General features: G+C 38.1%; 1 protein-coding gene across 13 annotated transcripts in view; it reads left to right on the top strand.

The window, feature by feature from the left end:
- Positions 1-24,129, top strand: part of Prelid2 (PRELI domain containing 2) — a 396,128-nt gene that overhangs the window by 42,766 nt on the left and 329,233 nt on the right. Inside the window, exon 6 of one of the 13 annotated variants that reach the window (XM_063232304.1) lies at positions 9-44. The exons of the other annotated variants lie outside the window; for them this stretch is intronic. Within the exon in view, the coding sequence (XP_063088374.1) occupies positions 9-29 (21 nt within the window). The 3' untranslated portion in view covers positions 30-44. Of the gene's footprint in view, positions 1-8; positions 45-24,129 lie in introns of those variants that run through there. 13 annotated transcript variants of the gene reach the window in all.

Here is a 24,129-nt window from a genome sequence, read left to right as displayed (position 1 = left end):
TATTCTAGGTCTCTTCTGGTTCCAGATGAATTTTAGGAGTGATTTCTCTAGATCTATAAGGTATGTTGACGGTATTTTTATTGGGATTGCATTAAATCTGTATAACAGTTTTGGGAAAATGGCCATTTTCACAATGTTTGTCCTTCCTATCCATGAGCATGGGATGTCTTTCCATTTTCTGAGATCATCTTCAATTTATTTTTTCAGTGTATTATAATTTTCCCTGTATAGGTCTTTCACTTCTTTTGTAAGCGTAATTCCTAAATATTTCATTTTTTTGCTTGCTAGTGTGAAGAGTGTGGCTTCTCTTATTTCTCTCTCTGTGATTTTGTTGTTAGTGTATAGGAATGCTATTGATTTCTGAGTATTGATTTTGTATCCAGCTACATTACTGAATTTATTTATTATATCTAAGAGTCTTTCAATGGAGTTTAGGGGGTCTTCTATGTAGAGTATCATGTCATCTGCAAACAATGACAATTTAACTTCTTTTCCTATCTTTACCCCTTTTATTTTTCTCTCTTGTCTAATTGCTCTGGCTAGTACTTCCAGTACTATATTATAAAGGACATCCTTGTCTTGTGCCTGATTTTAAAGTAAAAGCTTTCAATTTTTGGCCATTTAGTATGATAGTGGCTGTTGGTTTGTTGTAGATGGCCTTTATTATATTGAGGTAAAGACCATCTATTCCAATTTTCTGTAAAGTTCTTATCATGAATGAATGTTAGACCTTATTCAAGGCTTTTTCTGCATCTATAGAAATGATCATGTGATTCTTCCTTTTGGCTTTATTGATATGGTGGATTACATTTATTGATTTACGTATGTTGAACCATCCATGCATGCCTGGGATGAATCCCACTTGGTCATGGTGTATAATCTTCTTGATGATTTGCTGCATTCTATTTGCCAATATTTTATTGAGGATTTTTGCATCTGTGTTCATTAGTGAGATCGGTCTGTAGTTCTCTTTTTCAGTTGGGTCTTTCTCAGGTTTTGGTACTTTGCTTCCAGGAATGACTTGGGAAGGATTGCTTCCCTTTCAATTTCATTGAATAGTTTGAGGAGTGTCGGCATTAGGTCGTCTTTGTATTTCTTGTACAATTCTGCAGTGAATCCGTCTGGGCCTGGGCTCTTCTTTGTGGGTAAGGAATTAATTACATGTTCAATTGGGTTATTCAGCAGTTTTACATCCTCTTGATCTAGCTTTGGTACTTCATATGTTTCTAAGAATCTGTCTATTTCTTCTGTGTTATGAAACCTTTGAGAGTAGAGGTTTTTGAAAAAGGCGTTGATGATCTTCTGTATTTCTATAGAGTCTGTAGTGATTTCACCTTTTTCATTTCTTATTGCATGAATTTGAGCTTTTTCTTTCCTTTTTTAAATAAGGTTGGCTAGGGGCTTATCAATTTTATTTATTCTTTCAAAGAACCAACTTTTTGATTCATTGATTCTTTGGATTGTTTTCTTAGTCTCTATTGCATTGATTTCTGCTCTAATTTTTATAATTTCCTCTCTTCTTTTGGCTTTGAGCTTGACTTGATCTTCTTTTTCTAGCTGTTTGATGTGTAGCATCAGGTTGTTTATTTGTATTTGTTCTGTTTTCCTGATGTGGGAACTCAATGCAATAAATTTCCCTCTAAGGATGGCTTTCATTGCATCTCAGAGATTCTGGTAAGTTGTATCTGTATTTCCTTTTCTTGTAGGTATTACTTAATTTCTTCTTTAATTTCCTCTGTGACTCACTGATTACTCAAGCGTGTGTTATTCAGTTTCCATGTGTTTATGGGATTTTTGCAGTATCTTTTATCGTTCATTTCTAATTTCATAGCGCGATGGTCCGATAGCATGCAAGGGATAATTTCAACTCTTTTGCATTTATTTAAATATGTTCTGTGAGTTAATATATGGTGTATTTTAGAGAATGTCCCATGTACTGCTGAGAAGAATGTATATTCTGTTGTTGTTGGGTGGAATACTCTGTATATGTCTATTAAGTCCATTTGTTCACAGGTGTGATTCAGTTCTTTTATTTCTTTGTTGATTTTCTGTCTGGTTGATCTGTCCATTGGTGTCAATGGTGTGTTAAGATCTCCTGTTAGAATTGTGTTACTGCTGATTTCGTTTTTCATTTCTGTTAGTACTTGTTTTGTATAACTAGGTGCTCTGGAGTTTGGTGCATATATATTTAAGATAGTTATCTCTTCCTCTTGGAGTTTTCCCCTAACCAGTATGTAGTGACCTTCTTTATCCCTTCTGATCATTATTGGCTTGAAGTTTACTTTGTCTGCAAACAGAATAGCTTCCCCCGCTTTTTTTTTGGGTTCCTGTTGCATGAAGTATTGTTTTACATCCTTTGACTTTCAGTCTGTGAGTATCCTTTTGGGTTAGATGGGTTTCTTGTAGATAACATATGGTTAAATTTTGTTTCTTGATCCATTCTGCCAGTCTGTTTCTTTTAATTGGTGTATTGAGACCATTTACATTAATAGTTAGAACTGTTATATATTGGTTTATTGTTGACATGTTATCTTTCTGCTGTAGCATGTTTATCTTTCTGCTCTGTTTAATTGTCTGCTTTGTTTAGTTGTTTTTTCCTAAATGTATCTAGGCTGTATTTCAGTATTCTTTGCAGGGTTGGCTTGGTGATCATGCAGTTTTTCAGCTGATCTTTGTCATGGAAGTATCTTATTTCTCCATTGATTTTAAAGGACAGTTTTGCCTGGTACATCAACCTAGGTTGGAAATCATTTTCCTTTAGGTTATGAAATACTTCACTCCATGCTCTTCTTGACTTTATTGTTTGTGCTGAGAAGTCTGCTGTGATTCTGATAGGTTTTCCTTTATAGGCCATCTGTCTTTTCTCTCTGACAGCCTTTAATATTCTATTCTTTTGTTCAATTTCTGGGATGGTCATTATTATATATCTGGGTGTAGATTTATTTTGGTTATGGCTATTTGGAGTTCTCTATGCTTCACTGATCGTGATATCAGTTTCCAATCTCGTATTTGGGAAATTTTCAGCTATTACTTCTCTAAATATCCTCTTGACATCCTTTATGTTGTCCCCTTCATTTTTATTTATCTCTATCAACCTTATGTTGTTTCTCTGCGTCATCTTGCAGGTGTTGAATTGGTATTTCCTGATTTCTTGTTATTTTAAAAGATCTTTCCTTTCCTGTTCCCTGGCTGCAATCTTGTCTTCGAGGTCTGAGATTCTATCTTCACATTCTTTGAGGCGGTTTTTACACCTTTCAATGGAGTTTTTGATGTCCTGTATATCTCTTTGCATCTGTTTTATGTATTGTGTTTGTTTCTTATATTGTTCATCCAGGGATTCTATCTTTTTGTTTAGTTCCTCCAATTTTTTAACTGGGTCTTCTTTAGCTATGTTTAGCATCTGCTTCATTTCTTTTATCATTTCTTCTTTTACCTGAGAGATTATTTCTTGTTTGAATTCCTTTAAGGCTTCCCAGAGTTGATTCTTTATTTCAGTTACTATTATTTCAGGTATTTCAGTTATGTGGCATGTGTTTTCTTCTATGCACATGGCTCCTAGGCTTTCTTGGGTTGGGCTGGATGTTTGAGATTGCATTTTGGTCTTTCGTTTTGTCGTCTTCCTGTATTTTGGAGCTTCAAGTGTTGTTCCAGGTGTGGGAGAGAATTTTGCCAGCCTGGGATGGGGTTCCCTGTGGGGGCCCCACTCACTGGACCCAGCAGGGAATCAGGGCCTGGTCCCCAGGCCAGGAAGAGAGTTCCCTCAGGCTGGGCAGCATTCCCTGCAGCCGCTGTTCCACTCACCACTCCGGCAGGGACCGGCCTGGTAAACAGGCAGTGTCACTTTTTCTTTATTATGCTCAAAAGTAAGAATACATTTTTCTTATTGGCTTTTTTGCCTTTTCTGACTTTACTTTTTCTTTTTTAAAGAGGCGAAGTTTAATTAGCTTTTCAGTTTTAGGAGCCACTCATGCTTAAGTGTCTTTTGCCTTTTATCCAAGTGGCGAGGTTTCAGGTATCGACCTGATTTCCTGATAAACCTTCACAGCTGAGCCTGCATAAATGGCTTCTGTGGGAGTGCCCATGAGAGTGTTTTAGGTGACTTTATTTTCACTTTTGGACTTTATTCCTGAGGCTGTTTAGTAGTGGTAAAGGTGGGATCTGATATCTTACTTTTTTCTAGTAAAAGCAAAATGAGGCACTTGTAAACTTCATATCTCTGTGTTTGTAAATTAAAATCTAGGCCTAGATATGAATCCCAAGTTGAGGTCACTTATGTTTGTGTGCCTCTGGGGCTTGTTCAGTTGCTTTTTTTCTCATCACTCTGAGACAGCTTGCAATTTTGTGCCCTTTCTGGCACACAGGCTGACTTTTCAGCACTGCTCTGAACTCAGCTTTGTCTTGAGTGGGAAGCACAGTGTGTGCTGAGGGGTTGGTGGGGGTGTAGATTTTCCTTTGGGTGTCAAGCCAGCATATGGCCCTTGAAACAGAAGCGCTTCTGAATGGGCAGCCTGAGAGCTCTCTTCCATTGCCTTTGTGGCCTGGCACACATCCTTTTGCTTCCTCATCTTAGGCTTGTTCATCTGCAGAATGGGGATATTCATGCATTCCCCCAGATAGTGTAGAAAAAGTATTTCAAAGCTTTCAATACATTGAAGAGCACAACTCAGGTATATAGGCTTGGCATAGTGTGCAAACCCCTAATCTCAGCTACTGGGGAGCCTGATGCCAGAGGGTCATGAATTCCAGGCCACTTGGGCAACTTCATAAAACCAAGCCAGACCAAGCCAAACCAAGCCAGACTAAGCCAAACCAAGTCAAATCAAACTAAACCAAACCAAGCCAGACCAAGCCAGACCAAGCCAAACCAAGCCAGACTAAGCCAAACCAAGTCAAATCAAACTAAACCAAACCAAGCCAGACCAAGCCAGACCAAGCCAAACCAAGCCAGACTAAGCCAAACCAAGTCAAATCAAACTAAACCAAACCAAGCCAGACCAAGCCAGACCAAGCCAAACCAAGCCAAACCAAACCAAACCAAACCAAACCAAACCAAACCAAACCAAGCCAGACCAAGCCAGACCAAGTCAAATCAAACTAAACCAAACCAAACCAGACCAAGCCAAACCAAGCCAAGCCAAACCAAACCAAACCAAACCACGCCAAACCAAACCAAGCCAGACCAAGCCAAACCAAGCCAAACCAAACCAGACCAAACCAAATGGCTGGGAATATAGTTCAGTGTGAAGGCTCTGGGTTGTATATATAGTATTACCAAAGAAAAAGCTCTCTTTGTTTTAAGACTTAAAATATCATAATCCTATATACTTTGTATTTATGATTATGTATTTTTCTGTTAAAGTCATATGAATACAAGTAGTCTACAAGACTAGATTTTAAACTCAAAATTTTAACTCTCCAAGCACTTTTTCAGTGTCAGTTGTGTAGGAGGCATTGTCTTCAATAGTATGCTGGAGGCATGTGAGAATAAAGCATCTGAGATAGGGACTTGCCTTATGCATCTTTAATTGAGGGTCATTTAGCTTAGTGTAGAAAGCATAAAAGATAATGAATAAACATCCACTGATGCTGAAAATTTATTGAGCCTTCCTTGCTGTTCAGTGCTCAGCACCATGGTCAGTGCTGAAGAGGCTATTAAAATAACAGCTAGTGCTTGTCAAGGCTTAGGAGATGCTAAGTGTGGTGTTTAGCTTACATTGCCCTCTGTTTTTCTCAACAACTCCCTGGCACAGAAATTGCCATTCTTGTCTTATGTACAGAGAAACTGAGGTCCCAAGTACAAAGCAGTTTCTCAAGGTCACAGAATTAGAAAGGGTTGAATGTGGAATCTGCACTGAAGTCTGACTCCAGAGTGTGGTCTTGGTCACCACATCATATGGTGGCATCTGTGATCTTCTGCCCACTTACGGTTGTGTGTGCTTGATAGAGCTAGAAGCAGGGATTGGGGTGTACCATAAGGATGACAGAGTGCAAGAACAGGGGACCCAGTTAGAGTTGAAGGACTTGGAAGAAACCAGAGGAATGCGCCCTTCTACTTGAAAGAGCTATTGAGTGACTCGAGAAGGTCATCTGTCTGTCCAGAGCCCACGCCTCTTATCCCAGAGTGCTGCGCAGGTTGGGGGTGGATGGCATTTGTATCATTTTTCTATTGTAGCATAACCTTTCCCTTTTTTATTTCCCATGTACCACAGATGTGTTGAACTCTCGCTTTATAAATAATTTACATTATGAAAGAGTATTATAGAGTATTTTTATTGTGGTAAAATACATACAATGTAGAATTTATTACTTTAACCATTTTGAAGTATAGAGTGCAGTGGCCATAATTACATCTGCATTGTTGTGTGCCACACTGTTCATCTGCAGAACCTTTTATTTTCCCAGACAGGAACTCGGTATCCATTGAACCTCCATTCTACTTTTCGTGTCTGAATTTAACTAGTTTATGTTCTGTGTATAATTGGAATCATACAATACACCACTTGTCTTTTTGTGGCTACCTTAGTTTACTTAGCACGTTTTCAAGGCTCATCCATCTGCATCGTATGTCAGATTTTAAGGCTAAATAATATTTCATTTTAAGTACATCAGTATTTTGTTTGTCTGATCATCCATGGATGGATGGCTGGGTTGCCTCATGCCTTTGGCAGAAAAAGCAGTAAACGCTGCTGAGAATATGGGTGTATAAATATTTGTTTGAGTCTCTGATTTCAATTCTTTCTAGCATATACCCAGAAGTAAAATTGCTGGATTCTCTAGTAATTACATGTTAATGTTTTGAGGAACCACTTCATAGGTTTTTAAATAAATTTATAATCAACAAACTATAATTGCATATCTTTATGAGGTAGAGTGTAATATTTTGATATATGTGTACAATGTAGATTGATTTAATCAAACTAATTAACATAGCCATCGCATCATGTACTGATCATTTTTTTGTGGTGAGAGCATGTGAGATTTACTCCCAGCAATTAATAATGGGTGATTATTAAGTGTAGTCACTGTGGCCATGCAGTAGACCTCAACACCTGCTCCTGTGGTCTCACAATGACTTCATACTCTTTTTCCAACATCTCTCGCCTCATTCATACCACACTTCACATCGCGCTGTCAACTTACAGTTAGACTCCTACAGATTTTATGTGTAAGCTGCTTGTCTTTCTGGGCTTGGCTTAGTTTACTGAGCACAGTGTTGTGGTTTGGATCTAGATGAACCCCCAAAGCCTCATGTGCTGATATGTGGGGATTGGGGAGGCGATTGGATCATGGAGATTTGCTACTCATCACTGATGATTTATTGATTAACTGTGACTTGGGAGGTGAAGACTGGGGAAGGAGGCGGGCCACTGGGCTGTGACCTGGAAGGATCTGTCTCCCTGCCTCTTCCCTTGGCCTCTCTGCTTCCACCTCCTTGCTGCCCTCATGAGTTGTTTCTTCTGTGCCCTGCCCCACTGCCGTGCTGCCCTGCCTTGGAGCCAGCTGACTGTGGACTGAGACCTGTATAAACGGTGAGCTAAAATAAACCTTTCCTGCTTACATTTGTGGGTGTTGGGTAATGTATCTCAGCCTTGAGGGAAGTCGCTGAGACATACAGTAGCCTCTACATTCCTCTGTGTGCCAGATCTCCCTGCAGATGGCGGTTAGGGTGGACTTAGGCTTTGGATCTGCCTGGGAATTGGTGGAGCGCATATGCAGGTACGTCTGGCGGGTCTGCACGGGTCTGCATCTGGCTCCTCATCGCTTCTGTCCTGCCGCTGTTCCCACGCTCTTCTTCCCTGCCGCTGTGAACTAAGCTGCGTTGCTCCGCTGCGCCCCTCTGCTGAGACGTCTGTGCCTGCGAGCCAGCCTGTCACGGACCGAAACCATAAGCCAGTGAAATCCTTTCTCCTTTAAGTTGTGGCTGTGGGGTATTATAGCTCAGCACTGAGAAAGCTGACTAGTACACTTCATCTTAAGACCAAATAGAATTCCAGTGCCTATACATGCTCATTGGAGTCATTTATCTGTTAATGGGCACATAGGTTGATTTCATATCTCAGCTAGTAGGGAATAGTGCTGCAGTGAACATGGAAATGTTAGTATCTCTTTGATAGACTGATTTCAGATCCTTTGGTTATATAGCTAGAAATGGACTTGCAGGATCATATTTGTGGTTCTGCATTTAGTGTTTTGAGGATCTTCCGTATAGTTTTTTAAATAGTGGCATAGTGGCTGTACCAATTTATATTCCCACCAACAGTGTAGGTTTTCTTTTCTTCGTATCTTTGCTAGCACTTTGGCTTTTTTTTTTTTTTTGTACTGGGGTTTGAACCTAGGGCCTGGCACATACCAGACAAGCACTCTGCCACTGAGCTACATTCTTAGCCCTTTTTAAAATTTTATTTTGAGACATGGCCTTGCTAACTTCTTTGAAGCTTGAGCTCGGCTTGTGGTCTTTCTGTCTCAGCTTTCCAGGTAGCAAAAATTAGAGGCCTTCACCACCACTACTGACTGAACTTACCCTTTTTCAAAAGAGCTCTTCTAACAAATGTGAGGTGCTGGGTCACTGTTTTCACATCGCATCTTTCTTACAATTAAAAATGTATCTGTTGGCCATTTCTCTTCTTTTGAGAAATACCAATTCAGATCCCGTGACTGTTTTTTAATAGGGTTGTTTTCTTCATGAACTGTTCATTTTCTTTCTCTCTTTTTCTCCCAATCTGCAAGTTATCTTTTTCCTGTTAATGCTGACCTTGCTATGGAAATGCAGTCCCATTTAGGATTTTGTTGCTGTTGTTGCTCATTGCCTGAACCAGTGGTGTGAACCTATGGCACACAGGCTGCAGCCAGCTGTTTGTTATCATGGGAAGCTCTAAAGGGCACACCATCACTGGAAACCAGTGACTTGAAGCCTCTGCTATATGGTCTTCTAGCAGTTTTACACTTTCAAGGATTGTGTTTAAGATTTTAATATCTTTTTTATGTTATGTGAGATATAGATATGATTTTTTTCTTCTAGATAGCTAGTTGTTTGAACACCGTTTATTGAAGGAACTCCTGGCATCCTTGTTAAGGATCAGTTGATTAAATGCATAGATTCATTTCTGGTCCCTCGATTCCAATCCATTTGTTTATGTGTTTATTTTTATGCCAGTACCCTGCTGTTTTGATTGCTATGGGTCTACAATATATATTTGGGAATCAAATATTGTGATGCCTCTGGCTATCGTTCTCTCACTGGGTAGTGTCTTGAGAGATCCCTAAAATTGAAGTAAAGAATCTGTCCCAACCCTTTATAGCAGGTTCACTGACTCCTGTCATGGAAAAAACAATTTCAGTATGAGCCAGTAAAAGACACAAGAAAGGGTTATTAGCCAGGTATTTCAGGACACACTGAGGAATGGAGTGTAGGCCCTCTGAAAATGAGGTACATTGTTTCCTGGAACAAAGGACATTTGTACTTTTCTTGAAGCAGTGGGCAGTTTGGGAAAAGCCCCTGCCAAATGTGCTAGCCCATTCTACAGATCTGGGCATTTTTGTTTTCTTTTGAAGTAGATTAATTTAAACATCACTTGGTTTTGCTCAGCCTGCTCCTTTACGTTAAGGTCAGGCTCCTGCTCCTTACTTTCTCAGTGAAGCCAGTTTATAGACTTTCAGTACTGCTGAGGAATTTTGAGTGTAGTGTGTCTTGTAGGAAAGGAGTTTAAATTTAACCAAGGAATCCTCTCATGGCTCATACATGCCTAGATGTTTCTCCAAAGCCTCCTGCAGTCCCAGGCTGTGTGATGCTGGGGTTAAGGGTGCCCACCCAGGGTATGAGTGCTTCCTGCCCTAAGGGCATGTGACCTGGCTGGATTGTAAGGGACAGAGAGAGGGCTGCCGCCAGCACTTGAGACTTGCTTATTCACTGCTGGCTGTGTTCCACCTGCCCTGCTTTACAATGTGTTGTTTCTCCTCTTTGATGGCTCTCTGCAGTGCAGCCTTGCGGATGAAACTCCATCAACTGTGAGCAGAAATAAACCTTTTCTCCTTTACTTTGTGGGTCAAGTATTTTGTCTAGGCAATGAGAAAAATAACTAAGACAGATACAGATGTAATTGCCTTGCGTAACTTCAGCTAGGTTTAGGAAGTCCGAGTCTTTTTTTCTCTTTCCTTTACTTTTTTATTAGCACATATCTGTCATACATATTGATTACATCCATCCTAGAGAATCTGTGCCTGTACATAATATATCTTAATTCTTTTACCTCTCTTTTCCTCCCCTCCCACCAACTCTTTTTCCCTTCCTCTTTACAAAAGCTTTGCTTTCATTTTTCCTTCCATTCTCTTATTCTTTTTCCATCGTTCCCTTTTCTCAAATGGGACCCCTAGTTTTACTTTTGAGGGATTTCCCTATTGATTTCCATGATGGACGTACAAGTCTCCTCTCCTCCCATCACCAGGGAGAAGGCTTTTACTGTGCAGCCTCCCCAGCATTTGTTACTGGTTGATTTCTAGATGATAGGCATTCTTTCTGGAGTGAGATGGAATCTCAACGGTGTTTTAATTTGCATTTCTCAACTGACCAATGATGGTGAGCATTTTTTCATGTATTTATTTGCTCTTATTCTTCTTCATCTGAGAAATGTCTATTTATTTCAGATGCCCATTTTTGGACTGGATCTTTAAACTTGGGGGGGGGCTCTGAGTTTTTTCAGTTCTTTGTATATTCTAGATGTTAGTCCTTTGAGGAGTTGCTAATAAAAATTTTCTCCAACTCTGAGTTGTCTCGTCCCTCTGTTGGTGGTTTCTTTTGTTGTCAAAACCTTTTTAATTTGATGTCTGTAATTGATTCTTCGTAATATTTCCTGTGAATGAGGGTTTTGTTCATAGTCTTTGCCTCTACCTGTATCTTCTAGAGTTTTGCTATGTGTGTCTCTTCTACTACCTTGGATCCATTTCAATTTTAATTAAGTGCATGGTGAGAGATGTGGGTCTAGTTTTAATCTTGGCATGGGGAAAGCCAGTTTTTCCAGCACCATATATTAATGAGGCTAGCTTTCTTGGAATTGTTTTTGCATCTTCTGTTCTGTTCCATTGATTGATCTTTGGATCTGGTTTTTCTCCTGATACCATGCTATTTTTATCATGGTAGTTTTGTAATATAACTTAAAGTCAAAATTGTAATGTCTCTTGCGTTGCCCTGTTGCCCATAATTAATTTTGGTATTCTAGGTCTCTTCTGGTTCCATATGAATTTTGGGGTGAATCTCTCATTCTGTGGCATATGCTGTTGGTACTTTGAGATTGTATTAAATCTGTATAACAGTTGTAGACATTTGGTCAATTTCATTATATTGATTCTGCCTATCCAAGAACAGAGGATCTCTTTCCGTTTTATGAGATGTACTTTGATTTCTTTTTTCAGAGTACAGTAGTACCTTGGTTCATTGAACTTAATTCTTTCTACAATTCTGCTCATAAACTGAATTGGATGAGAACTGATCAAAGTTTCCCATAAGATCAACACTGAACCACCGAACCACTGAATTTCATTCGGCTCTCTTCCAATTCGGTTTGCAGCCAGAATCATGGAAAGAAATTGTTTGTGAACTGAGATTCCACTATACTGTAGTTTTCAATGTATAATGGATCTTTCACTTCTTTCATTAGATTGCGTCCTAAGTGTTTCATTTTACTGGATGGTGTTGTGAAAGTTGTTGTTTCTCTAATTTCTCTTTCAGTGAATTTTTTTATGTGTTCTGTTTAGGAATACTGTTGGTTTTTGAGTGTTGATGTTGTATCTTGCTATGTTGCCAAATTTGAAAATTAATTATAGGAACCTTTGGTGAAGTTTTTGGAGTCTTCCATGTAAGAAAGATATCATTTCATCTGCATGTAATGATAATATAACTTCTTCCTGTCCAATTGCTGGAGCTAATGTTTCCAGAACTATATTGAAGAGCATTGGTGATAGGAGACATATTTGTCTTCTTACTGAACAATTAGTATGGTGCTGGCTTTTGGATTGTCATAGATGGCTTTTATCGGATTGAGATAAAACCTATTCTAATTTTCTGTAGGATTTTTATCATGAATGGGTGTTGGACTTTGTAAAATACTTTTTCTGCATCTCTTGAGATGATCATCTGTTTTTTTTGTCCTTAGTTCTGTTAAAGTGGTATATTACATTTATTGATTTGTACATGTTGATCCATCCCTGGATGCCTGGGATGAATCCTACTTAGTAATGGTGCATAATCTTCTTGGTAATTTGCTGCATTGTGTTTGCCAATATCTTATTGAAGAATTTTACATCTATACTCATTAGGGAGACTGGTCTATGGTTCTCTTTTGTGGTTGGCTTTTTCTCTGATTTTGTAACTAGGGTAATGCTGGCTTCCAAGAATGAGTTTGGGAGTATTGTTTTCCTTTCAATTTTGTTAAAGAGTCTGAAGACTAATGGCATTAGATTTTCTCTAAAGACCTTACAGTGAATTGGTCAGGACCTGACCTTTTCTTTGTTGATAGCTTTTTAAAAATTACTTCTTTGCTTTCATTGAATGTGATTTATTTAAAATTTTCAAATCTTCTTGATTCAGCTTTGGTAATTCATGTGTCTGTTTATTTCTTCTGAGTTTTCCATCTTATTCTATTATAGGTTCTCAAAGTAAGTATTAATGATCAGGGTTTCTGCCAGATCTGTTGTGATTTTGCCCATTTGATTCCTAATTGCATGAATTTGGATCTTTTCTTTCCTTGCTTTGATAAGATTGGTTAAGGGTTTGTCTATTTTATTTAATCTTTTGTAGAACCAACTCTAATTCATTGAGTCTTTGTATTGTTTTCTGAGTCTCCATTACATTACGTTCTGCACTGATCTTTATAATTTCTTCCCTTGTGTGCTTTGGGTTTAATTTGCTCTTCATTTTCAAGAAGCTTGAGATGTAGCATCAGGTTATTTCTTTGAACTTGCTGTTTTTTTGATGTGGGAATTCACTGCTATAAATTTCCTTTGTAGGACTGCTTTCATTGGATCCCATATGTTCTGATATGTATTAGAATTAGCATTTAAGTATAGAAACTGTCTAATTTGTTCTTTAATTTCAGCTGTGACCCACTGGGTGTCCAACAGGGTGTTATTTCATTTCCATGTATTTATGCAGATTTTGTGGTTTCTTTTGCCATTGATTTACAATTTTATTGCACTATAATCTGATAATATACATGAGATAATTTCAGTTTCTTTTCATTTACTTAAGCATGTTCTATGAGCTAGTATGTGGTCTGTGTAGGATAACACATCATGTAGTGCTGAGAAGAATATATATTCTCATGTTGTAAGAGATAGCTATCTACTAGATATCTACTAAGTTTGTCTGTTCACCGGTTTGGTTCAGCTCTGTTACTTCTTTCCTCTTTTTTTTGTCTAGCTGATCAGTCTATTTGTGATAGTGCGTTATTGAGATCTCCCCATTATAACTATATTAATGTGTATCTAATTTTTTATATATATTAATGTTTGTTTTATATATTTGGGTACATTGGTATTTGTTGCATATATCTTTATGATTGTTATCACTTCTTCTTGGACTTACCTATTAGCAAGTGTATAAGTGACTTATTTTGTCTCTTCGGATCAGTCTTGGCTTGAAATCTACTTTAGCTGCAAATATAATAACTACCTTTTTTTTTTCTTGGTTCCTGTCTCATGAAATATTGTTTTCTATCTTTTAAGTTTCATTTATGAATTTCTTTTTGTGCTAAATATGTTTCTTGTATATAGCATATTGTTGCATCTTGTTTCTTGATCCATTCTGCTAGTGAATTGAGATAATTTACATTGACAGTTTTAACTGATATATATTGGCATATCCCTGTTGTGTTATTTTCCTGTCATTGGTTCCCTTTCTTTCCCTCTGTATAGTTGCTTGCCTGGCTTGGAGATTTATTCTACTGGGATCATGGAATTGTTGTCTTTTCCAAGAATATCCTTCAGAACATTTTGGAGGGCTGGTTTTGGAGTGATGGTCATGAATTTCTTCACGATAAGGTGTTCCTTATCATGGAAGTATCTTATTTTTCCATCAATTTTGAAAGATTATTTCTTAGAATGCATTAGTTGGGTTGGATGTTGTTTTCTTTTAGGGCTCAAAAATATGCTCTCCTTGACTTGAGGATTTGTATATGATTCTGATGGGCTTTCCTTTAAAGGTGATTTGTTTCCTTTTTTGACAGCTTTTAATATTCTATTCTTGTGTTGAATTTCCAGAATTTTGACTATTATATATTTTGTAGATTTTTCTGATCCTGACTAATTGGACTTCTCTATGTCTTACTTATTTGTATGCCAAATTCTTTTTCCATACTTGGAAAGTTTTCTACTATTTCTTCTGTGATCAGTTTTTTTTATATCTTGTGTGGTATCTTTTGATTTTTTGCTGATTCCTATTAATCTTAATGTTACTATTCGTTGATTCACCTAATAGCTGCTGGGTTTATTTTTCCCAGTCTCTTGATGTTTTTAAGAAGCCTTTCATCTCTTGATTGCCAACCACAAAACTGTCTTGCAGTTCTGATAGTCTGTCTTCATACTGGTTGATCCTGCCACACATTCTTTCAATAGTATTTTTAATTTCCCGGATTATCTGTTTGAATCAAGTTTCATGGAATCTGTTTTCTTCCTGTCCCAAGAATTCATGGGTTCCATCACTTTCCTAAGTTCCTTTATTATTTTTTTAATGTGTATGTACTCTAGATTCACTAACTGTGGCCTTCATCGTGGTCATCATCTCTTTAGTTATCTGTGTAATTATTTTTCGATTGTTTTTCCTAGTGCCTCCTTCCATCCTCCTTTTCACTTCTGCTGCTACCATTTCAGAAAGTTCAGCCGAGTGGCTTTGGTTTCTTCCACTCACTGCCCTTTGGGTTTACCTTGGGTGAGCTGGAGGTTTGAGGTTGCATCTTGTTTCTGTCTCTTCTCATTTTCTGTGTTTTAAAATTTTTTCTGTGCTGCCGCTTGTAAATTGCTTGGAGTAGGTAGCTTTATTATTGCTATCGAGACCTCTTTAGGAAATGACTACTTTTCAGAGATGTTCTAGGTATAGCTGAATTTTGACTTTTCAGTCTACCTCCAAGATCCTGTCTATTCAATTTATTAGGGATGAGAGGTGCAGCCCACTAGGCCCAGCACCCAGTTGTTCTTTACTGGACCATGATATTGTTTATTATATCCAGACAATCTCATTATTGGCACACAAGGAAGAACAAATGAATATGACAACTTTATCACCTGGGCCAAAGTGATACAATCAGTAATAACAAAAGCATCAAGCACAGTCTAGAAAATGATAAACTGTGGTAACTGTTAATTTCCCACTCTTAACCATATAAATATATGAGATTTCTAGCTGTATAACAAAGTCTGAAACAAATCAGAAAATTAGATACAGTAAATATCTCCTCAATAGAGTGACTTTACCCTCAGAGGAAGAAAATATAAAAGAGATAGGAGGAGAAAATAGAGAAATAAAAGAGGAGAAAGAGATTAGAAGTAAGGCTGAAGAACAAAGGAAAATTAGCCAAGCTCTGGTAAACTGGTGAAGCAGACCGAAGGGAAAGAAATAAACAACAAACAAAAAAGCAGAACAATCAAGAAAGAAAAAATGCAAATGAACAACAACAACAAAAAGATTCCTCTGTGATTTCAAGTTGTGGTTATTTTTTGGGGTTTACGATTTTGTGATACTATCTAGTTCACTCATAGACCGAAGAGGTGGACACAAACCAGATCTGAGTTGGGTGATCCCAGCAAGCCTCCAGTAGGATAATGACTGGGTCCTGGACAATCCCAGTAAACTTGCAGTAGGATTGGGGGCAGGGTGCCGGTTCTGGTGCTTTCAACACCACTGAAGTTCAGGCTGATCTGGCTTCTGGTTATGGGTTTGGAGCCAACACTCTAGGTGTCTCATGCTGTCCTGACTGTGGCTCCCTGACCCTAGACATCTCCCATGGTTGTCCCTCATCCAGTCATTGTCAAATTTAAACACTGGAGGGGGGGGGGTCTGAGATGAAGACAATCCATGCTGCTCTAAGTCCTGGATTCAGTTGTTTCCTCCTTAAAATCACTTCCAGCCAAGCATCCTCTCCTGGGGACACTGCAGTCACTTGGACTGGAGTCACTCACTAGCTGTTGAGGTGCACAGCATCCACTGCTCCGTGCCACTGGTGCATTTATCCCTGGAGACCTCTGGCATCATCCGCTGTCACTGTGTCTCTGTAGATTAGAGCCTCCTGTCTCACACCATTAACTGGATGCCGGAGAGAAAGTGCAGTTGCTACTTCCTTTTTCTGTATTGATGTCTGCTGCTTCTTCACTTTCTCTGTGGGCTCCAATTTTCCCTTCACATCCTTCCTGGGGATACACCTCCCTCCTTTTTTCCTCCATGTTATTTTCTAGTGTTGAGAGCTTAAAGCTTTAGAGTGTTCTGTGAGATTCCACTATCTAGATCTGTGATATTACTATTCTGGACACCCGAGGCAGGAGGATGGCAAGTTCAACTCCAGCTTGGGCAACTTAGCAAGACTGCCTTGTAGACATTTCAGTCTGTATTTCACTAGCTCTTAGGCCAGGTGACAGAGTGTGTCGCAATGCAGTTTTGTTAAAAGTATAATTTGTCGTATAATTTCCTTGTATGCTTTTTACCTTTTATCCTATCTCAGTTGCATATAAATGTTGGGAACTTTTTTCTTTTTCTGTGAAAAATGGCATTGGGATTTTGATGGGGATTGCATGAAGTCTGTAGATGGCTTTGGGTAATATAGACATTTCAACAATATTAATTCTTCCAGGCAGTGAACATAGGATATCTTTCCACTTACTTCTGTCTTCAATTTCTTTTGTCAGTGATTCAGAGTTTTTAAGTGAAGTGACCTTTTTAAAATTGTTTTTGGATAGTTGTTAGTGCACAGAAGCACTACTGACTTTTCACACACACACACACACACACACACACACACACACATTTTTAATCTTGAGATGGGGTCTTGCTAAGGCACTAAATTACACAGGTGAGGCTCAAACTTGTGATCCTCCAGCTTCAGACTCCCAAAGTGCTGTGTGTCCCACTATACCTATCTACTAACTTTACTGAATACCCTAAATTTAACTGAATCTGTTATTAGTTCTAACATGTTTTGTAGTCTTTAAGCATTTTGCATGTAAGATCATGTCATGAGTATATGAGGAATTGCACTTCTTTTCTGTTTGAATGCCTGTTATTTTTTTCCTCCTGATTACTCTCTTAAAACTTCTAGTACCATATTGAATAGCAATTATGATTTTTGATATGGCCTTCTCTTCGCATATGTGACAGCAAAGGATTGTACCATCAGTGTGCATCTTTCTGAAGACTGCAGAAAAGAGTGAGCACATATGTACTACGCTCTCACAAAGTGCACACTAGCAAGTATGTCATACAGTGTGTTCCTCAGTCCGGGTGGAATCCCGCCTCTGCATGGTTCTCTCGCGTTTCTGTCTCTGAGCCTTGATCTCATGTTCTGGTGATTGGTTTTGACCTGTGATGGCCAACAGTAGAATAGGTGGAAGTGCTGAAGATGTACCAATGACAAGGATTGTGCTGGATTCCAAGTACCTATTTAATGTGACTTGAAGTGAGCAAGTGCAATTTAAAAAAAAAAGGATACGGCAATGAAAAGAGACCTTAAGAAAAATGGGGAGATCTGTGGCGTATGAAAGGCGTAATATTTATTTCTGAATGGGGGGGGGAAGGTCAGTATCTGTGCTCCCTGGCATGGTTTCTTAGCCTTTTATCATTTGCATCCAACTAAAAAGCTTTTTAAGGTATTTTTCCTGTTAAATTGCTTCATTCATTATGAAATCGTATTACCTGATTATCTATTTGTAAACTGAGTCTTTGATTTATACATAAAAGTATATTTTTGCTCTCAAGAACAAATTTTTGCTTCCTTTTGATATTGTTCCTGTTGAGAAAACTAAATGACACACGGTGAGTATAATTAGCTGTCGGGGCTTTTGCCTTCAGATTCCAAGTCAAAGAAAAATAATTCTAAAAACCAATTCTAAACTAGAATCAAAAGAACTTTTTGGTGAACTCTCACACGTTTGTTTACAGTTTCACATTTTACTCTTCTGAGAAGCTCAGGAGATAATATGGGTAATAGCAGTCTTGTCACACCGCCGTGTTATTTGTTTAGCCTAGTTTGTCTGTGCTTAGGGACTGCTATAAATGCTGGAATGCAGAGCACTTATGCAATTGAACAGACGTGCTTTTTTTTTAAGTTTATAAAATATATTTTAAAAGTGTGGTAAAGTACTTTGTTATTAGTTGTTCTCCTAACAAGGCCTCATTATTAAGTTCATCGTTATTTTTACTGTGTTGATCAGAAAGGCTGAAGGAGAGACTGCATATAACAGTGTGTGAAATATTTGTCATTTAAACAGTGTGAGCAAGTTAAGTACTTTGAACATTGCCCTGAAGAAGGTCTTTCCTAGACATGCTACAGTTTGAGAATCTGGCATATTCTTCTTTGGTGTGGAGTCTGTGTGCTATTTTAGCCTTACAAAAATCCATTTTACTAGTGGAAAATAAATCCTTGAGATTGAAGAAAATGTAGAGATAATATAAGTAGTCTAAATGGGCTTTTGAAAAAATCGGGTTGCTGTTTTGGTTGCATGCAAAAAGCAGACTAACTGTATTGGTTCTTTACTGCTGTGTAACAAATTATTGCAAATTTTTAACTTAACAACACACATTTTTTTTTTTTTTTTCTGTCTGTTTTGGTGGCTCAGGAGTCTGAGTATAGCTTATTTGTACCCAGGGTCTACTTCATGGTCCCATAAGGAGGTAATCAAAGAGTTGGCTGGGGCTGGAAACTCATCTGGAGGATTCAATTTCAGATTTACTTAAGGTGTTTCTGGTAGGATTAATGTAGCCTACTATGATACCTTGCCACGTTATTTCTCTATAAGAGCATCAGACGTCATGGAAATGAGTGACAGGGTAAGAGAATGTTAGCAAGGTGAATGTCACAATTTTGGAGGAATGGAGTCTCTATTCTAATATTCATTAAAAACAAGTCACATATGCAGTCACCACACAATGGAAAGTTATACAGGGATGTGAATACTAGGGGGAGGAATCAGTGGAGCCATGTCCATAACTGCCTGCCACACTGAACTAGCCGGTCTGTATGCCAAGTTGTATGCACAGCTGTTAAGTTCTTTTTGGTACATGTGAAGTATTAGTGATAATTAAAGCTTGGTGAAGGTCAGCTGCATTTCAAAAAAACAGTGATAATTAAAGCTTGGTGAAGGTCAGCTACATCTCAAAAAAGCTCACCTTTTATTTATTATAAATTTCTGCAGTATAACCCACACATTTATTAATCATTTTATTTACAAGTAGACATAAAATTGTTGACCTATTGTGTAAGGTAAATTAAATTGCCATCATTTTGGGTGCCCTGGCTGTGAATTACAAGAATATTTCACTGAAGCCAGAGCAGATAGTATCCAGAGGCAGGATTCAGTTGATTCACAGATAGCATCCGCATTTTCTGAACCGTTAGATAGTCTGGTTGGACTCCTTAGGTCTGAACTGTGGGTGCCGTCCCCGAAGCTGAAGGAGGAAGGGCTTTCATGGCAGACACTTTGCAAGTGCTGACACAAGTGTAGAATGTAGAGCTTTTCACCGTCCCTTGCTCCCCATTCTTTGCACTCATGAGAGACCATTTCTGATACCCTTTATGCATTATGTAATATCCATTCATACATAAGCCACTGATTTCACCAGTGAAAATTCACAATTTTAACATTCATTGTACTAACTGGCAAGTCTTTGATGTCATACCAGATTAAAGATAACTGAAATTGCCAGAGAGTAAGGTGACTGATTAGAATGTTTGCAGACAACCTGAGTCTCAAACTCACAATAGAACAATTGACTGTATCAGACTTGAACTGACACACATCCTAATATTATATGCATTTACCGAAACAAAAGCAAATTACAGAAATCCTAATAGCTGTACACCATATATGAATGCAAAGGTTTTCTTTTGGTAATGCTTCCTCCTAGCATTTCATAGCATAAACATTGTAATAGGTGTGTATAAATGCAAAAGCATGTTAACACAATGGAAAAGAACAGTTTTAATTATAATTCTCATTTCTGTAACTGGTCACACGGTCATAGCTTGTATTTTTAACTGCCTCCTCCTCCTACTTCCTGTACTGAAAGTGTACTATGTTGTGCCTTTTGAAAGATTGTTCAGTGTGAAACATGGTTTTGGCTACATGCTTGATATACAGATTGAATGTGATGCTTTAGAGAAAGTCTTCTTGGGTCCTGGCCTGGTTTTCTCACATTTCAGGTATTACACTTGACTTCTTACTTCTTACATAAAACAGAATGGCCAGGGTTCTATGTTGCAGAGTTCTTAAAGGACTGAGTGAAGTTACGTGTGTGAAATGTGTCAGGCCCACAGTAAGACCCCAATAATTACTAGCATTAATAGAAGTGCTCTCTAAGAAACATATTTATAGGTAAGTAGCCTTTTAAATGTTGACCTCAACAAAATTTTAGGTATATGGTATAAAGGGTAAGTTTGTGTTATTTCTTTTAAAAATTACTTTTAATCATTTTCCTAAAAATATTAAGTATTCATTAGAATCTCCTGGTTAAAGTACTGTGAAAATAAAAAGTGATAAGCCTAATACTCAATGTATTCACATTTAACATTTTGACATGATGTTTCTATGTGTCTGTGTTTGGATATATATGTATATATAGTCTTTTTTTTTTTTTTTAGAATAAAGTTGAAATCATGTAGCCCAACTTTTTCATTTATGGACATAATTACAACATTTTTCCATGTCATCACATATTCCTTAAAAATGCCACTTGACATCAGAATATTATTTTGTTTTGTTATAATATTGGGGTAAATCTTTAAATAGGAATAATTATCTATATTTCTGGTTGCTTCCTGGTTAAGACCTTTGTGACCAAATATTCTTCCAAAAGAATTTGTCTAATTCCTAGCATTCACCACTTGTTGGCACTGGCTATCATCAGTTTTCTTGCTGTGTAAATAACCTTTCAGAATTTTCTTTGTTTGTCAGTTGGAAAGTAAGAATGATAATTCTCATCTCACAGAATTATGAAGAAGCAGCAAAATGTTAGCTTGTGTCTTCTTATTGTCCATTCTGCAGAAGACTGGAAGCTAATAATTCTGCCACTAACTAGTTTTTTAACCACAGGTCTGCCCCAGCCCCTTTGATTTTAAAGAGAATAAAGCCAAGCAAAATAAAACAACAAAGCCAGTCAAAGCAAGCCAGTGTACATGACATAGGACTTCAAAACAGAAAATCAGGGGTTACCATAATATCTCTTATTCTCTACAAAATAGGTGCAAATACCTTCAGACATAGTAAAAATCAAACAAAACAGAACAGAGCCAATAAAAACAAAACAATGAATGCAACAACAGACTTTAAAATAGGTAATGGTAAATCCAAAGTGACTACCTAATATGTCTTGTTATCTTTGAAATAGCTGCCCATGCCATTGGATATAATAAAATCAAACAAAACAAAACAGAATAAAATCCAACCCAACAAAACAATGAAAGTGATACAGAACTTCAAAACAAGATAATAGAGAATTAACAGTGGCCATTGCCTTACGAAGGAGATCCCCTATAGATGCTGCACTGCACACTGTTATCTTTTAAATAGATGATCAGATTACCAGCTTTGGACTGCAAAGTCAGTAAAACACCGAACCCCACAAGCATCAAATTTCACTTTACCTCAGTAGTTATCATTGCAGCCTGTGTTTCTCAGGATCAGCCAGTTGCTTACAGGGTGGGTGGGGTGCGGTGGTTGGCCCTTCTTGTTTCCCAGCCTGTGCACTGGAAGGGGCTGGCATCTGACTGTCCCCAGCAACCACTCATGGTGCTGATTCACAGAGCGGGCTTGCTTCTTGGTGACTTGGTGCAATCTGCAAATGGGGCTGACTCATGGGAAAAGGCTGGTGTCTCGCCGTCCTCCCAGTGGCCTGTGCATAGTGCTGATTCACAGAGAGGGCTTGCTTGTTGGTGACTTCTTATTCTATTCCCTGCTTCAGCCTTCTTAGTCTGTGTTATATTGACTCAGCTGCTTTGCAATGCTCAGTCCTTAACTGTGAATTGAATGTTACAGGTACACACATGCATGGGTAGACATTTCAAAATTCATCAATTCAAAGACACAGGAAAAGAGCAAATAAAATTGTTATTCAACAGAATAAATAAAAGTCATGAGTATGATGTGAGGACATCAGTGTAATGCTGACTACGTACTGGAGACTGCTTGTTCATGTGAATTCTTCTAACATACTTTACATTACTTGAACTATTTGAAAAAACTGACGGAATGTGTTTTCTCTCCAGTTCCAGAGGGTTTATTTCCCAGCTCTAAATTTACCTCTGCTGATAATACTTTTTAATCCCACTCTTGAGTGCTCAAATAGATTGATGTAGTTGATATTTATTCATTAGATGGCTGGAGAATATTACCAAGAATTCTAAATTTTAGCAACTTATTTCTAGATAAGTTAAATCATGGTAGTTGTAGTGCCCCCACCCAGCCCCAACTTTTAGGTCTGCTCATATTTTTGCCTCTAGAGTTTTAATCTCATGAGACAACCTTTGCAGGGAAAACATCAAGGAGAAAATGAGCGTTCGCTGAGTGACGATAGGTTTTATTTCTTTACTAAGTTTAAATCAGTGCCTTTATCTTGACTGGGAAGCCTAGGAATCCAAAAATTTCTCAATGCCTCATTTGAATTCAACTGGATTGAAGTAGGCTTCGTTCAGTGGTACAGCTTTTGGAAATCCCTTAAATCAACCAGCTGAAATTCTGGGACATGCCTTCTCTGAAATTACATGAAGGCGCGGAAGTTAAACTCTGACCTAAAATGACAGAAAGATGGAGAAAGTGCCTGTCCATGCTTTGTAGTGAGGAATATGCCAACCCAGCCAGGATTTGGGGTCCTGAACTCTGACCCTGACCCGACAGCTCTAAAGGCACAGTTGTTGTTCTAGGCACGCTGAGATTTGCTATCATTTTCTGTAAAATCAAGATGGACAGACTAGGTAAGTCATTTTCAGCTGGGAAATGGAGTGATTTTTTTTTTTTTTAATTCTTTCATCCTTTTACTCTCTAAATACTGAGACTTTTTGTCTTTTAGCCTGCTTAGAAATAGATGTGCTGGTTTATTTTTAATCTATACTTTCTATTATTGCACTGTTCTGGGAGCTATCGGGAAAAGGAGATAAAATGATGATAACAACTATAATTTAATGTGTGCTCGTGGTAAGCCAAATCTATGGTTTTGCAAACATTTAGACCTCTTAATAACCTGAAAGAAAGACTTTTCCATTTTTCCCACTTCCCCATTTTACAGATGAGGAAAAGGAGGCACACAAAGGTTAAATTCCTTTCACAAAGTCATCAGCCTGGAAGTGGCAAAGTTGAACTTTCAGTCCAGGTGATCCCATCTCAGAATGTGCTCTGACTGCTGTTGTTTTTGACTCTGCTTTGAAGGACAGAATTTGTTCCCCAAAGAGCTTAGATGAAGAGACAAGACAAATAACTAACCTGTCTCCATCAACAAGAACTATAAACGTGACCTTGATGTAGGCCCTTGTTGGACTGTAGAGGAAGTGACCTTGTCTCCGAACACTTCTCATGATGCTTGCTTTTTAAATTGCTTCCTACTCTCCTTACCAACCAGGTATCTGGAGCTGGGAACTGTGTTCTCCCCACCGTGCTAGATGGAGTTTGCCACCAATATATTAGTTTTCTGAACCTGTTCTATCACTCTGTTAAATTTAAAGACAGTGAAAAGGGAAAAGCAATTGGTGGCTACTATAAATCTTCACTTTTCTTGTATAAACCTAAGACAGACACAGAATTGAAAACCGAAACAGCTCTGGCCGACCTGCATTGCGGTACCAAAAAGAAAAAAAAAAATCGGAGCTGTTTGCACGTTGGGTAGACTAAGTGTATTTGAAATAAAATGTATTATGGCTCAAAAATATTACTTGTAGAATTAGGCTTGGA

This window comes from Cavia porcellus, unplaced genomic scaffold (assembly GCF_034190915.1).
Source record: "Cavia porcellus strain 051 isolate PalLab524CR breed Dunkin Hartley unplaced genomic scaffold, mCavPor4.1 scaffold_21, whole genome shotgun sequence".
Classification (NCBI taxonomy): domain Eukaryota; kingdom Metazoa; phylum Chordata; class Mammalia; order Rodentia; family Caviidae; genus Cavia; species Cavia porcellus.
This window is presented reverse-complemented; position numbering and strand designations above follow the sequence as displayed.